General features: G+C 28.5%; 1 protein-coding gene across 3 annotated transcripts; it reads right to left on the reverse strand.

Annotated features, from left to right (window-relative positions):
- Positions 1-402: 402 nt before the first annotated feature.
- Positions 403-12,350, reverse strand: LOC132935018 (Wilms tumor protein 1-interacting protein). Of its 3 annotated transcripts, none has more exons than XM_061001450.1 (10): positions 12,213-12,350; positions 11,882-12,139; positions 5,634-6,942; positions 5,310-5,406; positions 5,063-5,232; positions 4,663-4,856; positions 3,041-3,092; positions 2,904-2,972; positions 2,723-2,839; positions 403-2,650 (listed from the first exon to the last, which is right to left on the reverse strand). In XM_061001450.1, the coding sequence occupies exons 3-10, from the start codon at positions 6,930-6,932 to the stop codon at positions 2,618-2,620; spliced, it is 2,031 nt and encodes a 676-aa protein (XP_060857433.1). In that variant the 5' UTR covers positions 6,933-6,942; positions 11,882-12,139; positions 12,213-12,350; the 3' UTR covers positions 403-2,617. The 3 variants fall into 3 exon arrangements, with proteins under 3 accessions (XP_060857433.1, XP_060857434.1, XP_060857435.1); XM_061001451.1 differs by having other exon boundaries at positions 12,221-12,349; XM_061001452.1 differs by having other exon boundaries at positions 12,210-12,316.
- Between the last annotated feature and the right edge of the window lie 6,521 nt (positions 12,351-18,871).

Below are 18,871 nucleotides of genomic sequence, written 5' to 3' on the forward strand. Positions count from 1 at the left end.
TATTATACTTTATTATCTACTTTATATAATAAATTAATATAATCAATGAGATTTTCCGTTAGGAAAACAACGTTTTATGTTTTGTAATAGTTTCCTGGGGGTTTTTTTTAGATGTACCATGATCACTTAAAGCTGGTCTACCTACAACATAATCAAATTTGTTAAGGCAGAATATAATTATTATATATGTCTATTATTATAAATTACCTGAGAGTAAACGCTTCCTACCTCTTGTTATCCCTGGTCTACGCCTAGAAATAGTAGTCAGCTGTACAGTCCTGCTATTTTATTTTATTAATTATAATATTGATACCTTGATAACTCCTTCTCCAGTACGTGGTCCTAGATTTAACCTTCATTGGTCAAGCAGTCAATTTAGCAGAAACCGTGAGGAAATAAAGTAAAAAACTTTTAATTGAACATTATTTTCATATTTTTAAAGAGAAGAAAGAAATATCAACTCTAAAAGTCTAAACACTTGTATAGTTTTTTTTAGTATTAGTGTAAAATCATTTTCACATGATTAAATTTGTATGAATATATTTAATTGATGTGTTATGTATAAATATTAAGAATCAACGAAAAGAACAAAAATATTTAAGAATGCCACAGACAAAATCATGGAACACCAGTTAGAAACTAGATTGGCCAAGTTTCTGCAAGGATAAAGAAAATAATTATGATATATCTGCATTATTAATTAAAACTATATTATAATAATCTTCCGCCTTCCAGATACATATACTTTAAATACCATACCATCATTCGATAAGTGTATTAGATGTTTAACTTAATCAACTATGTATTATTATAATTTAACAGTAAAGCATAATAATATTAAATATTTTTACTACTGTTTCAAAAATTAAAATAGAAGCTTAAAAAAAAAAATTTGGTAATCAATATTAATGTCTACTATAAAATAGTACAAATTAATATAACTATGTACTATAATTAAGGTATACTTAAATTATAAATATCACAACCTGAAAATATTTCAATAATATTATGATTTGCATTTTGCACGATATTTACAGTTTCGAAAAAAACAATGATAAATAACAAACAACAAAGTTCATAATATATAAAAAAAATTACTATGACAATAGCGATACATATAACAGAAAATGAAACAATTTTTAAATTGAAAAAAATAAGCGTATAGTTTGTGTTTTAAATACTGAGTATAAATTAAGATTAGAAACAAGTTAAAAATATTAAATATCAACAAATTAATAATTGTTATTACACAATATTCTTAAAAATGTATATTTTTAAACTATTGAATGGGTTCAATATACCATCTACCATTCTACCCAATATATTAGCTGTACAGACGAGTTAATTTTTACTTATAAACTAAATCAGTGGTTCTCAATCTGAAGATTTTAAATACCAAATAGGCTCTAAATTAAGATAGTTAGTTCCAATTTTTAACTATAAAATTATACTTTATTAAATAATACAAGTACTGATTTTAAGTAACTTAACTAATAAGTAAAATAAATAATATTATTATTAATGTGTTTGTATTGTTCTATCAATAAAAGGTTTAACAGACACACAATTGTGTATAATGAATATAAAATAAATATTTGTCTGTATTAAGGATAAAACTTTGATGCAAGTTCAGTAGATAATAACAGACTAAGAAACACTAATTTAGATAAACGTTTACACATTTTAATTTTATATTTTGTTTATTAATATATACAAAATTAACTAAAATAAATTGAATTAATTAATATTATAATTTATAATACATATTAAATTAGACCAGTACCAATAAGTGGTTAGATATATTATATCAAAGCAAATAAGAAAAATAATAGTATACAAAAACTAAATTTGTAATTAGCATAAAACAAAATTAAACAATGGTAAGATAATATGAATAATGATAAAAAAATTGTATAAAGACTATTGCATTATTTATGTGTAATGTGTATTGACTGAACTGATAAAAAATAATTATTTAGTATTTAGCGAAAAATGTATACAATTATAAGTAATACTTGAAATAAAAAAATAATATTTAAAATATTTGATTTAATAGGAAATAACAGAAACATAGATGAATCACAATGATAATAAAATAAAAATTACTATAATAATAATTAATTTAATGTGTTAAATGTTATTATATACACATTATACATATTTATGAATATACAAAAATCTATGGAAAAATCTAATACTAAATTTAAAAAAAATCATTAGTTCATTTTAAAATTACTATTAAAATATTCAATCTAATAAATATTATTTTCAATAAATGTACCCTATGATAAGCTTAGAAACACTAGGTTTTATAGGACGTGGCATTTTTTTTTATACTAATAAATACGCCAAGATAATTTAATTTAATTTACTATAAACATAAAATGGTATGATGTTAAATGTCATGTTCTCTGTTGGTCTCCCTATTATAATGTTATTTTAAATAGTGTTTATAATAAGTTTTATTTACTTAAAGTATCTTTCAATTGTTAACATAGGTAACGAAATAAAATTATAAAAATTTAATTTTAATTCGTCCCAAGTTTATAACCATTCTTAATAGTCCTAACAGTCCTAATAGTTGACACATTATGATTACAGCCAACTATTCAAATCTTCAATCTAAATATTCGTATGTAGCAGAAACACTCTAAAAAAAAATTATATTTATTAATTAATACCTTTATTTATACTTAACAATTTCTGAATAGTAATATTTTACCTCTAATTCAGGTGTATTTTCATTTAAATGTGATATATGACATGATCTGCATAATAAATGAGAATCTAATGGATAACATCTCTTATCAGGTTCATCCGTTAATTGCATTCCACATTCCTAAAAGTTACAACTTCAATAAGTATTTAAATATTTTAAACATATTAATTTGAAAAATATGGACCTCGCAAATAAAGCAATCAACGTGAAAATCTTTATCCATTGATACAACTCGTACAGTTTCCTCAGTACCCTGAAACAAAAAAAGAATTAAAGTAAAATTGAACACCAGTCAGCAAAAATAAACCTAATAATAATTACTTCAACTGGTGTAATTCCTTTTCCACAAGACGCGCATTTAGGGGCATATTTCCTGTAAGTAATTAAAATATATGAATATATTTATATTTGTAAAATAATACAACCATATTAATTTGCAAGCTATTAAGAACAATATTTCTGGAAAATAAAGAAGATTTGTAAATCTGTGACATTTCGGGTTGACAATGAATTTTTTTTATTATTTACAAATCATTGTTAAATGATGTTATTATATTATACATATTATTTAATATGAAAAATTATTAACATTTCATACTAATAATAGAATAATGAAAAAATAATAAAATAGTGACTATATTAGAGATGATATAGGTCTGTAAACCTGGACTGTTGCCGGTTTTGACTATGAACAGCAGTATATAAGCAGATATGTCCCAGAGTTCTGAGAAATTTTAAATTGATTAATTTCTAAGATTTTATTAAACCAAATTATAATCAATAATCAATTGCTTTAACAGGTTCACGACCGAAAGTAAATCCAAGTGCTCTTAAAAAAAAACCTCGTATAAAATGGCTTTTGACAAAAATCTGATTCAAAAAATACAAATAATAATTTAATCTGGTCACAAAAATTTGAACAAGCTGTAAAAAAAATAGAATCGACCACGGAAACTTAATATTTGTTAAAATAAATTAGTGAAAATCAATCACATATAAAACAATATTCACCATGTCACATATACGCGACACCGGTCCACCTAAAGACCCCATGTCACATTTTGTAATACTTTGCTGTGAACGTGTTAAAGTGAAAAATGAGAATTTTTTAATGGACGTAAATCATAACAACACAGTGCCTATTTTTGCAATACCTTTAGTACATAATTTCTAACATGTTTTTTTTTAATAGAGATACCGTAGAAAGTATTTTAATTTAACGACAATTTTACGAGTAGCCATGACAAAATAGATAGGTATGTCAGCAACAATACGAGGTGTAGTCTGGTTAGTGCATCCCACCCTTCCAAACCATAGTCATAGTTCGCCTCATTTCATTGGCCGTTAAATTACCCGTCCAACATATAGCGGCGAACCAGCTAATAGACGGGGTGTGGAGTGGTCAAGCGTATCAAAAAGTTGCTAACATACATATTTATTTACCTATTTAATAATAAGTTGTGACCCTTCATCCATATCATCTCTTCATTCATCTATTAAATCTTCTACTAAATATGAATATCAATAATTTATAACGTGATAATATTTTTGATAGTTAAAAAACATAATATCTATTCATTTTATAATCTATTAAAGAATAAGTTGTTACAATAAATTGTTGTTGCATTGTTGTAACTTATAATTTGTAGTGCATTGAACTATTTGTCTATTTTTACTTTTCAGATAGATAATAATATGATACAATAATACTTTTATATCAATCTAATTCACTATTATTGCAGCCTGTCCAAGATTTTTATATAAGATTATGGCACCCCATACTATATATTTATTACAATATCAAAAATTAAATGTACAATGTACATAATAATACTTTATATAGTATAGTAATATAATGTTAGTAGTTCATAATTATATATTATACCACTTAAAATTAATATGTTCAGTTAGAGTGTAAGTAATGATTAACATATTATGCTAACCTATGATAATCAGCAACACAGTAAATTTTATTGTCAATATCCACTGTAAATGGTATTCCATCCAAACAACCATTGCAAACGCAGCACCGAAAACAACCGGGATGAAAGGATTTTCCCATAGCTTGTAAAATCATTTCCATTATTAAATGTCCACATATCGAACATTTCTCAGCAGTTTGTTGAAAACCTATGTACTAAATAAATAACAAAAACACCAAATTACAATATTTACTGTCAAGAAAATTAAAAAAAGTAGCAATATTGAACTACTTTTTTGGGAGAGTCGCTATAGCGTTAGAGCGTTACAAAAAAACCAGTAGCGCCCAACCACTGCAAAATTAGTTCTATGTATTATTATTATAAACAAACAATAGTATGTTTAATTATTTAAAGTTAATACCATGTAATCTTCTTCACAGTACACTCTTCCATAAACATTATAGAAAGCTTTACCACGAAGTGCACGACCACAAGCACAGCATATGAAACAATTAGTATGATACAAATTTCCCATTGCTTGACAAGCCTGGCCAGCACCAGTAACTTTATTACCACAAGTATGGCATATTCCTAAATAAGATTAATTCAATTATGTAAAATCATTTAAATTATTTTATTTTATTAAGGTTATAAATAATAGGACCGACCAAAATATTCTCCACCAACAGCAACTTCTTGAGTTTCCATCTGTTCTTCTAACTGTCTAGTTAGTTCTTCAATTTTCTTTTCTGCTTCTGTTGGTCCCTAAAATGAAAGTAAAAGTGTTAAAGTTTATTGGAACAATATAGTTTTATAAATTCAACAATTCAAAAATTGTACTTCCACAAATGGTTGTTTAAATTAATTATTATCAAATTATGATAACTAAATAAGAAATTTAAGATATTTTGTCTGTCATTAACTACAATTTTAACAGCCACGAATGCACAGAATTACTGTATTTATTTATATAATAATTGAAATAAAATTACCATTGGTCTAGGTGGAGTAACATTATATGGAAGAAGATTTTTAGCTGGTTGTTTAATTTTAATAGGTAAAGGAGGTGTTGGTGAAGTCCGTGTTAATTTATTTTGATGTATTGGTGACTCCTGTTGATATGCTGATGCTGTTTGAAAAATTTTAGGCATGGTATTATGTTGTTTTTGAGATCTAGATTCGGCAAGTGCTGGTTGCCCTACTACACACATCTGTGATGCTACTGATGTTGATTTTGGTGTTACTGGATCTTGAGAATAGCTTACATTATTTGCAGAATTATATGATCTCATGTTTTGAGGATTTGTTTGAGACGCATACTCTGATAAGGCTTTTATTGCTTGTGGAACAATAGTAGGTATGGGTTTTATGTATGGTGTAGCATGTTGAGCTGGGTAACGGCTAATATGATCCATAGATTGTGTGGGTACTTGTGGACCAGGTTTAGCAGGTTCATAACAATTTGAATTTTTATTAGTATCCGATAAAGTTTCATAAACAGGTGGTGCTTCATAAGGTGGAACTTCCTTTCCCATAGGTGGAATGTATTTGGGGTAGCTGACTGGAACTTGAGGTTGAGCTTTACGGTAAGTTGATTCATATAGCGCTGAAGAACCTTCACAAGAAACTATGCTAGTTCTAGGGCTGGAATGTCTTGAGTCTTGAGATCCACCACTGGAATGTGAACCTGGTCTAGGTCTTTGATGGTAATATGTAGGAGTTTGAGTAGAAGAGCGACCACCATTATAAAAATCAACATTTTCATATAAAGGAGATGATTTTAATTCATGACTAATAGACCCAATACTAGCACGAGGACTTGGCGAGTCTCGATTTCCTATTGATGTGCAGTATGGTGGTGGACTTGATAATGAAGGTTTTAATGTCATATTGCTTCTAGGATATTTACCTTGATCAATGTTGGAATGTAAATACAAATTGTTAGTACCGTTCATACTATCTAAAGAATTATTACTTTGTAATCTATCTGTTGAGTTAGATAAATCCATTGATTTGAATGGAAATAACTTGGAATGTGTAGGAGATTTTGGATCACTAACTTTTAAATTTGAAACACAATTTAGTATGTAATTATTAATATCTTGATCAGTCAGCACAGCTGGTTTAATCGAATTAATTGAATCTGAAACTCTATTGTTCATTATGTTTGATTCTGTTTTAACTAAAATTTTTCCATAACCGATGTTTGATAGTAGTTTTTCATTCTTTTTTTCTGGACTTGTTTTTTCTGTTGTACTTGGTGAATAATTATTTTTTTGACGTTTGTCCATAGTAATTTTACTGAAAAAAAAAACAAAAATTCAACATTATTATAACACTATGATTTGATTTAAAATATAAAGTTTACATTACATAATTGAAAGCAACATAATCCAATATAATATATAATACATATAAAACTTATAGCCTCTTATTTTTAATTATTGTTAACTTGCACAATTTTTTGCTAATTTGTTGTATAAATAATTGGAATTTTATTTTTATAGTACATAAGTCCAATAATTACAATTATATATTATAATGTACAATAAACTATGAATTATTTAGAATAAATACAAATAAATATTACTCATTATATAATTTGTATATGATGAATATGGAGTTTAGTAAATATTGCAATTAAAGGAAACAAAACGTAGAAATCGATTTTGAATAGAATCTACATCTTTTAATAAAAATAGTTGATGTGGTGATCAAAGAGATTAATTATATTCCAGACATGAACAAACGTTTTGAAGGATAGTAAAGCGTATTTAAAATTTTAATGCTATTAACATTATTACAATGTTGTCTAATGGGGGACGGAGTGACCGAGCGGACTAAGGCGTCGGCTGCGACGCAGTCGACCCGAGTTCGATTCCTCGGCCATGGACGGCATTTTTCTTCAGACAAGTCACGGTGTCCAGAGAACAAGTGCCGCCATCCCCCACCCGGGCATGGCAGATACCTACGGGTGCCCACTTGAAAATCTGCCAAAAAACTATACACACGTGTTTACCAACCAACAGTATCCTCCCCTACAAATAAACAAACAAAACAGCTAATGGCCATAGTTGCCGGGCTTAATGACCAATTAAAAAAAAAAAAATGTTGTCTAATGAATCCTAACTGTCTTGCCGCCTTATTGATAATTATAGAGATATGGCGGTTAAAAGTTAAATCAGATGTAAACTAGGTAATTTCCAAGTACCTAATATATATAACGATTTGCCACATAATGTTTGATCTTAAATAAGAAGAATGTATATGTGATTTTTTCAACAAAAAGAAATAACTCAGAATTTAGACAGGTTTAAACTCATATTATTTCCACCGCATCACTTTTCAACTATATTCATAGATCTATGTAATTTGTAAATTCAGTAAATTGCAGATTTAAGGTTATATCATTCATAAAAGTGTGGAAAGGTGAGAACCTTACTGAACTGCAGAAGAAACATGATAAGGATAAAATAAAAAAAAATGTTGTATTTAATAATTTGAAGTCTGTCAGTAATGAAAGATGTTAACCAAGACAGAATAGGATTACCTAAAACGTTATTATTTAATTTTTGTGATAATACGATTGGGGTTATAAAAGAGTGATGTTTTAAAAATACACTAGAAAAGTAGTTTGTAAAAATAACTTCTACAATAATCCTTTTAGGTATGTATTATAAACCAGGTTGATGTATTACAAAGAAATAATTATTAGAAGGTCGATGAATAATTATGAATTATGATTAAGAGGACACTGAACATGCATGTGTTATATTATGTTCAGTACAACCAATTTGGTTAGCTTTAATATAAGAGAGATTGGCCTATTTATAAATTTAAAAGTTTGAAATATATCTCATAAACTTTTATAGATAATTTAATCTTAGAGCAAGTTTTAAAATTTAGGTATACATGCGGGTTTGCATTCTCTATAAGAGCAAATACCTCAAGCAAAGATGATGGCCCACCTAGCTGTTCTATTTAATTTTGATCAATATTATTTATACCAAGCTCCGACAACTAATAAATATAGAAACTCACCAAATGTTACCAAATAATTGATAATCATTGACCCAGAGTTATTTTTGTGGTAGGTACTACCTGTATTTTTTTAAAGTGTATTTTGTAGTATTATGTAGTATTGCTAAACTAAAAAATATATATTAACTTTAAAATGCATGAATATTATTAAAAAAAATAAAAACATAATATGTACAAAAATCTTAAATGTGGAAATAATTTTTTTCAAAATTCAAAAAAAATTTTTATTACCTACTGTATTTATTATTAAAAAAATTATTATTTTATTTTCCCATAAAAAGATTCTTGGAAAATTCGTTAGCTTTCTAACTACTCAACAGGTGTATAATATGTTTGCCTTACATTTCATATTTCAGTGTCTTTAATAAACCTTGTTGCTATAAGATTTTTTTTTATTTATTCCATCAAAACCAGATACAATATTGTTATTGATAATTGCTGATTTGCTAACTAATTAATAATATTTACTAGAAAATAATATTATTCTGATCTATAACGTATTTAACAAAAAAAAATTGTATAGAAAGAAAACATTGTGCACAAGTATATTATATAATAATAATATAGATAGTACCTAATAACGTAGTCATTCATGGTACTTTACTTAAAATTAATAAATATAAATAAATACAAGCCATCAGTATTTACATTTTATACTATGATCCTATTTAATGAAATATCTAACTACTGAAGTACATATTGACAGCAGGGTTGGGGCGTATTATACATATTTTACACCCAAAATACAAATATATAAATATATAATTGATGTACTATATATTATGAATATATAAATATTCAACATTTGTCGACAAATAATTTCACTAATTTTTAATCAGTTATCAGTGATGTCTATTCCAGTGGTGACGGTCTTCTCCGCATACTGTTTTAATCAAAACTTTATGGTGAAGGTAACACTGGAATTCGTATAACTTTAATTTTGACTTTTAAAAATATATTAAGAAAAAAAATTAATAAGCTCTTTAATTTTAATATATGTTTTTATGTAATTAAATATAGTTAAAAATACGAAGGGTATAACCCCCCTCCCCTTGTAGAACAAATACTATTTATAATATATAATATTTTACATTAAAAATAGTATGTATTATTATTATAGGAGAATTTTTACTGTCTTAATTAAGTGTTTATGTATTACATATTTTCATAGATTACATACGCCAAACACGCGACTCTTGGCTCGTTTTTATTATGGCCCGTGGATAGCAATATTAAGAGGGTGCTACACCCACTACCTGCATCCGTTCTCTGTCTTAGTAACGCTTAACATAACAAATTGTACGCACAACAGATTACGTTTAAATCTGTTAGTTTAAAAATTAGAGTGAATTGACCTCTTATAAAATTAAAGGTAAGATTATTATCTAGTGAATCTCAATTGTGTTTTTTTTTTAATTATAATTTTAAAGCAAATTATAATATAAAAAAAAACTCTATGCAGTTCACTAGATTGGCCCAGTTAATACCTGTAAAGTATAGGCTGATATTTTTTGAATTTTAATTGAGAAAATAATATTGAGGTAAATAAAATAATTGAATAGTATATCAGTACCTGAGAATAAGAGAGTACCTATCTATTGATTTAAAATCGTTTTAACATAATCATATAATTATATAAACGTACTATAATAATAATAATAATTACAATAACATACCTATAATATGTTTCAATTTACATAATATACTTCAATAGCTAACAGCATTTAATTTTAACATTTACTTTTAGGTGTTTACTTGTCATTTAGCAAATTTAAAAACAAATTACCTGTAAAGATACCTACTGAATTCATTTGATAAATCTTATACCTAATGGCTGATTACTATAAACAGGTAAAACAATAATAGGTTGTTGAATTAATACTAAATTAAATACATAAGTATGAAACTTAACTTGATATTAAAATTTTAAAATGAGATCATTTGACAATATTTCAGAAATTATTTTTTATACTTGGGCATAAAATATAAAAAGCAAAAAAAAAAATAAGCATAAAATATATACCAGCCTATTGTTAATACTTATAACACCTAACCATTAGATGTGAAACCCAGAACCCTACTTATCTAGTTCTATACCCTGTTCCATCTAAGAGTTAACCACTCGGCTAACTAAACCACATTTTAACCACTCATCCCAACCACAATCCAGACATTGGTGAGAGCGTTAGCACAGGCGCCTGACGACGGCCGGCGATGATTGTCTGCCAATCACGGAACGTATAGCCATCACATAGGGGGTCAGGCACTGTTCGGTGGCTCGGTCTACGTGAGCAAAACCGGTTTCTTAGATGGAACAGAGTATAACATAATATATTAAGTTATATCGCTCAATATATTGAAATAAAATAGATTTAGTTAAATTTAATTCCATGGAAATATAAGTAATAATTGAGGCAATAATATTTACATAATAAGCTTGTATATTTTAATTACATTATGTTACTATAAGCATAACCAACACCTATTTTATCTCTGTTCACTAAACTTGTGACATATTTATGGTATGGTGAAATTAAAAGTTAATCACATAGGGGTATAATACTGTCAATTAGTACCCAATAGGGTACCCCTAAGGAAGTTGATTTGCTTTCAAAAGGTATAAGTTTAAATATCCATACAAAGCAAATGTAGGTACATCAATAGGGAACTTTTAACCAAGCTATGCCAACAACATGTTTAATATTTAATCAGAAACTCAAAAACAAAAACCAGTTATGAATGTAAATAGTGTATTGTATAAAATAATACAGAACAAGTATTGAGAGTAACTTATTTTGTTTACTTGATAATTATGTTCGTCTATCAAACAATTTTAAGTGGGTATTGGTAATAGTTCTTATTACAAATGCGTAGGTTCTGGACACAAATTGAATTCATTACCCTATGACAAAATAAATGATTATACCAAGTCATAAGTTACAAGTGTTTGGTTCGCATTGAGAAACTACCTAATTAGTAATGTTGAATAAAAGAACCGAATTGGAAGTGGCAAATGCTAACCCATCGTAGTCTTAACAGTCCTGTGTATATCAAATTGGGTACCTAGTATATATTTTGCTTTGGGCAGATGAACTCTCGGATGACTATGATAATGGTCCGCTACCACATAGTGACGGTGTTCAGCCAACAAATTATTTTAAAATAGGATGAGCCGTGGACAGTTTTAGGTGACTGTTACCTGGGAGTTTCAAGATGACTTGTGGCGACAGTCAGTCGACATTGGTCCTGCGACGGTGAATCGAAGCATAATCGCAGACAGGACTCGGCTAAGTCGGGAAGGACCGTGGCAGCCTACAGCTGGCGAAGCGTCGCAACGAACGAAGACGCGTACTACTCTGCTGATACTTCGGCGGTTGTAACTGCTGTTGCGGCGTCTGGAAAACGGATGCTGAACGAGAAAAGTAAACCTCGGCGGCGCCGGGCGACAATGACGACGCTGCGAGACGAATAAAAATAATAATAATAATAATAATAATAATAATAATAATAATAATAATAATAATAACAACGTGAATACAAGATGAAGTGCTGGTGCGTGCGTGCGTGTGATATGATATTATAATCACGAATTCACGAAAAGGCCTCGCGGCTCGCGGAGCACGGCGGTTCGTCGGCAGCTGTCGTGGAACAGTGATGTTGTGTAATACCGTAGCGGTGAGTGGTGGTGGAGGGAGGCACCAGCGTCTTCGGGAGCCGGTCGCATGACTGGTCGGAGGAGGAGGGGAAGCATACTGTAACGGGTTGACGAAGGTCGAAGGGGCCGCGCGCAGGTAAGCATAAAGTATATAATATTATTATTATATGTATACAATATTATACATTGTATATTTTTTTTGTAGTAATGACAACAGTGGCAGCTATTGAAAATACGATACACTCGCGCACGCGCACTACCGCGAATAATGCAGTTGCAAGCGCGCGCACACGGTAACGATAACAAAGAACACGGCGGGCAGGTGGCCCTTTTCCTGAACCGCCAGCGACGACTTCTGCCGGACCAATGTGACCAACTAGACAATCTAGCGTTTGTTGTTGGCACCTTCACCTCACGAAATATAATGAATATTTTACAATATTTTACAATATTTTGGATAGAAGTTTGACTTAGGCAGAGTCTCTTAGTTACCAAACCAATTTTTTTTTTTAGTTACCTAATCATTGGGTTTTTAGAATATAATATATATTTAATTTTTTCATTGTACAATAATAATAATTATATCATTTATGGTTTTATTGTATGTACTAACAACTCAACAGCTGTATAAATATTTAAATAAATAAACTACTAAATAAGAAACGTGAAAAGAAATGCTGAGTGTACCTATCACCTATGTCATAATCAGTGACTATAATTTTAAATATTTAAAAGGAGTGATACCTCAACTTTAAAGTTGTGGCATTAAATTGTGTAAATAATTATAACTTTAATTTTCTTTTCTTTAAAAATGAGTAAATTACGAAGTAAAAATGAATTTCATAAGTACTTATATTAATTTAGCCAGGTATGCAAAAAATGAGTACCTACCATATATATACAATATTACAATTTTATTACAACAATTGAAAAACGAAGCGATACCGATTCCTGTATTTAAGGAGTTCAGTATAGGCTATTTTGTATGTGCAAAAGTGTTGGTCGTGTAAATGTATGAGTAGTATTAAAGAAATATCAGGGCGCTCTTGTACGTGTACGCACATGTTAATGTAGCACAAATATATACTTGAATTTTTGATCAAAAGTGATGTAATAATTGTATTAACTACTCTATTTATCAGATAAAACTACTGCTTAGTTTGTGCATACATATTATACACTTTTACCCGGAAAACACAGCACAATTACCTATTACAAGACCTCTTAAAATAAAAATAGCACAATATTCTGCGCCAAACAAAAAAAATAAATTCACAATTATTTTACTTTCTAGTTAAACGAAAATATATAGTTCACTTGATTAAAAATTGTTAGTTTTTTTTCTATATGTATGACGTTCATGTCAAAAAATATTATTTTTTTATAATACCTAATCTACATATTGTATTATTGTAAAAATATTTTTTTTTCATTATGAGTTATAACCTAGCCTAATAACTATAAAGTACTAAGTATAATATTATAAATAGATTTTTCCTTAAAAAGGAATAAAATCTATTGCATAAAACGAATATTATCATCGAATATATGTTTTTCTGACAGTACATTCTACGAATATTTAAAAATATTTTTACTGTTACAGCATAATAAATAATACAATTTGTTTTACATATTGTGTGTAAGTACAATATGTAACACGATGAAGATGAAAATGTTTGGTAATATATTAATGTATGACTTAATTCCATTTGCATATTCCATTAGCATTGACTCCATCATCTGCTTCTGTAAAAAGTTCGTTAAGTAAATGGACAGAGGTTGTAAGTTCATGGGGTAAAAAATGCCTAAATAAGCATAAGCGCATGCACTAAAATCTGGCAAAATATGAATTGAAATGTGCCTTAAAAAAGTTCAGAAAAATGCATATAGGTATGTGCTAAAAATATAAAACTTCCCATGCACTAAAATGTATTGTATGGATCAAAAATAAAGAAATATTATTTTAAATATTAAAAATGTATTTTATAAGCATTCAAGTTCAAATATTGACAAAATACGTAAAAATGGAAAAAATGTTCAAATTATTTTGAACTAAAAATTCATAAAAAGTAGTGAACATTTTCGAGTGCTATCGTTTTTGCGTAACGATCGATACCTATTATATAATTAAAAGGAGAAATGATTTTTATATCTGAACTTTTATTGGTTTTTCAAATTTTTTGAAAAACACCGAAAATTCTTTTGGTAGGTGGGAAAAAAGCACAGAAAAAAACATAACGGAAACAAAGCCATTTATAAATATTAATGTGAACACATGTATATACTTTAATGAGTAATTACCATGTGAACAAAATATAATAATATATTATCATGAAAATAATAATAAATATTAAATTGTTTATTGTATAAAATATAGATTCTAAATAAAATAACCTTCTTGCCCACCTTTTTTCTAGTTTATTTTTCTATAAACGACAATACAATTTTATTTGTTGGGTAAAAATCTTAAAATGAATACAATGCTCTTGATATATTGTTACAATGACATTTGAAAAATATTAAAAATCTAATCACAATTTTTTTTTATAAGGATTTGATATTATATCATTGAATTCAAATTTAGCACTATCCATTACAGTGACCTACTTGTAAAGTTGTAAGTTGTAACCTACTGTACAGCAGAGGCACAGAGCCCACTTGCACATCTTTTTTTATTTTTAATGATTTTACGTTTCCACAATCAGCGATCATTCGATGAAGAAAATATTTTTAAAAATCGTTAGTAGTGAGATAGATAAACTTGTCGGTAGAGCGCATACCGAATTAGCACCCTAATATTTTTTTTTCACTAAAATATAATTTTTTTGTGCATATTATTTTGCATATTTAATGGATTTGAATGCATTTTTTTCCAATTGTACCTTCTATATCTTCTCTGATTTATGATTTATGGATATAATTATTATTTATTTATGGATATAAATCAGTGGTAATAACATTCATTTTATCATTTTAAGCAAAACAAAATAGATATCTACTAGATACCTACTAGAATTCTGCACGGTCCGTTTTCTTATAGACCGGACCGGACTGATAATTTTTAACAGAGACTAGGACCGGATCAGACCGGACCAGGCTGATAAAATAAAAATAAAGCCAGACCGAACGATTATTGTATTATGATAATGATTTTTATTTTTCAATGTACCTAATATAAATTATATTATTAAATCAACGTTCAAAATGCAGATCATTATAGACTTAATATAAATTTGAAGGCTGACTGTACTGGACCATTTTTTTTAAGGATCGAACCAGACCGGACCATTTTTTTTTAGGCGAAAAGCTAGAACCACATTAAATTATAATACACTAAGACCAAAAAAGACCGGACCATGGTCCGGTCCGGTTCGGTCCGGACTGGTCTAGACCAGACCGTGCAGAACTCTAGTACCTACATAATATCACCTACCACACTAATTTATTGTTTATTATATTGTAAAAGATTTTGAAAAAATCTTATGTTAAGAGGATGTCAGCGCACTATTTGTTTTCTCTGTCCGACCCACGCGCAACATAGACAAAACGCATTTGATAGAGAATAATATTTTAGAGGGAATAACATATCGATTTTATATTTTATTGTTATTTGACTTTGTATTTGACTTTCGAAATAAACAAAAAAATGTTGTAAATTTAAATTATGTTTAAATTGTTTTGAAACAATATTTAGAGATATCGATATATCATTCCCTCAAAAATATTATTTTCTATCTTTTTTGTTATGAGTAATTTTACTCTAAGATTACTTAAAAACATAGAAAAAACGATTCTGCGCAAATGCATTTTGTATATGTTGCGCGTGGGCTAGAGAGATAAAACAAATAGTGCGATGACAATATCCTCTTAAATAAAATTAATTATGTAGGTACTATTTAGTATAAAATAGGTAACATATTTAATGTAAAGAAACCCAAACATTTTTATTTATATAACCTATAAACTAAAATATACTAATACTTAACTAATAAGTATATGTACTAAGGTACTAGATAGGTACCTACTGGATTTGCTTAATATGTAATATCCCATTTTCTATCATAGGATGTTAGAAATATTGATATTAAGCGTATTAAAATAATAATATTATATTACCTATGAACTATCCATTATTTTGTACCTGTGTAGTATCCTAGTAATGTGTAATAATTTGTACCTATCTACCTATTGTATTTTCCATTTATATGTTGATTTTGACTAGGTATATATGCAATTGCATATTGTAATGTATTAATGTATTATGTACCTAGGTATCATTATATCTGAGGCAGTATATCAAAATACAAAATTTAAATTTAAATGTACTTACGTAGATGTATGATTCAATTTGACAAACTTAATTAATAATTACCTACTTAAAACTGTAGGTATCTATAAGATAGGTAGTTAGGTAAGTAGTACTTAACTTATTTCAAAATGTTTTTAATTATTTGTTGATTTAAAAATCTATTCTTAATTCTTAAATAATTTTATTCGAAATTTATTCATCATGTACATCCTCTAGGTATCCTATTACAATTGTTGTTTTTGTTCAGTTTGTTAACCGAGTGTCTGAGTTTAGAGTTACAACCACAATAATACAAAAAACAAATTATTGTTATGTATTGTTATATATGTTATGTATAAGTTATGTAGAAAATGATTTTTGATTTTTAGTATTGTTTAATTAGTGACGCGGTCCCGCGTAATAGCTGTTTGAATTCAAATAGCCTTTTACGCGGAATGCCACGCTACGCTTCTCAAACAAACCGCCAATCGACGACGGACGACGCCGGCGCGCGACACCCGCGCTGTGAACCGTCAGCCGGCCGTTGGGTGAACCGGATTGTCATGTTATGAGTTTTTACCGACGACCCGCACGAGACGGAACTTTCTCTTGACCCGTCCCCGCAACCATCGTCTTTTGTTTTTTTTTTTTTTTTGCGATGTGAGGGTTAAATTTATTTCACGGATGAACAAAAAAGAAATGCGTTTGTGGCCCTGTCGGTCACTGAACAAAAACAAATCAAACGGAAAACAAAAGAAGAGAAAAAAAAAGACGATTGGCCGGGGACGTGTGTGTCTTTCTCTTGACCCGTCCCCGCAACCATCGTCTTTTGTTTTCTTTTTTTTTTTGTGGTTGTTTTTTTGTGGTTGTTTTTTTGTTTTGGTCCGCGTTAATAAAAAAATCAACCTTCACCCTCAAAAAAAAAAGTGGCATTCCGCGTAAAAGGCTATTTGAATTCAAACAGCTATTACGCGGGACCGCGTCATTAGTATAGACGTATAGTACCAAATTATTATTTTTTTTTTCAAAATTCACCTTTACTTTAGTTTTACCTAAAAAATATTCGCTCCCTACAAAACACAGACAAAAAGCGGAGAAATTCTTACATTTTTTCAAAATTAAATTGGACTTTTGGTAGTAAATTTTTTTTTCTCATTGGTCTAAATGCACAAGAAACGACCAGCTTTCAAAAGCCATAATATAGTCTTGTATTTGTGTTAGGAAATTTTAATAATATTCGAACAAAAAATGGAATGTTTTGTCCACAAGACATTTTGATATAATGATAATATATATTAATATGCTTATATTAATGAATACATTGACCTATGGTTGACATTGTTTACAATAATATTAATACATTGTTATATTAAGTGTAGGTACCATGGTTGTTAACATAAATATATTGTCATAAAAAGAGTAGATATACTTCATGAACAAAGGGGTCATAATTAGATATTCTAGCATTTCAAAGGCTAGAGAAAAAAATGAAGTGCCCTCCCTAAAAAGTTTTTTTGGCTACAACACTGGGTTTAAGTATAATATTTATTTTGACGGAATTCGGCGTCGTATGAGTGTGTGTGTGAAGAACATACTTACGTACCTATTATTTTCTTTGTCATCCTCTCGTGGGCGTACATTTTTACTCTATATATAGGTATGCTGTTTATGCGATAAACGCACGAGTTTTTTTATTATGTTAAAATTGTTTGATTATGTTCTTCTCTTTTCAGTGGTTATCGATCACGACTTGGAATTATTATTGTATACTTACTGGCCACTGTGACGTGTGAATGAGATTAAATACTAAATAGCACTATTATATCTATTGTACCCATAAGCATAATAATAATTTTAAAAACAATAATAAAATATATTATTGCAGATAAAAACGTCGCGGCCGTTTTTATCGTGATGAAGGGAGCTCAATTACACATAAAATAATATTTAGTACCTATAATATTAACTAACCTATTAGTAGTTATTATAATAAACATATTATGCGCCTGCGGCCTGCCGTCTGGCAGTAGAATACCTACACTGCAGTATTAAGAATATAATATTATTTTATTGTCTGTTACTACATTAATATATAATATGTATATACATAAGCAGGGACGGATTTACTCATAGGCAACTAAGGCACGTGCCTAGGGCGCAATATTTTAGTTAATTTTTACTTTTTAGTTTTTCATAATTTCATAATTATATTTACCTAAATTTATATTTTATATTAATTTTTTTTT

This window comes from Metopolophium dirhodum, chromosome 1 (genome assembly GCF_019925205.1).
Source record: "Metopolophium dirhodum isolate CAU chromosome 1, ASM1992520v1, whole genome shotgun sequence".
NCBI classification, from domain to species: domain Eukaryota; kingdom Metazoa; phylum Arthropoda; class Insecta; order Hemiptera; family Aphididae; genus Metopolophium; species Metopolophium dirhodum.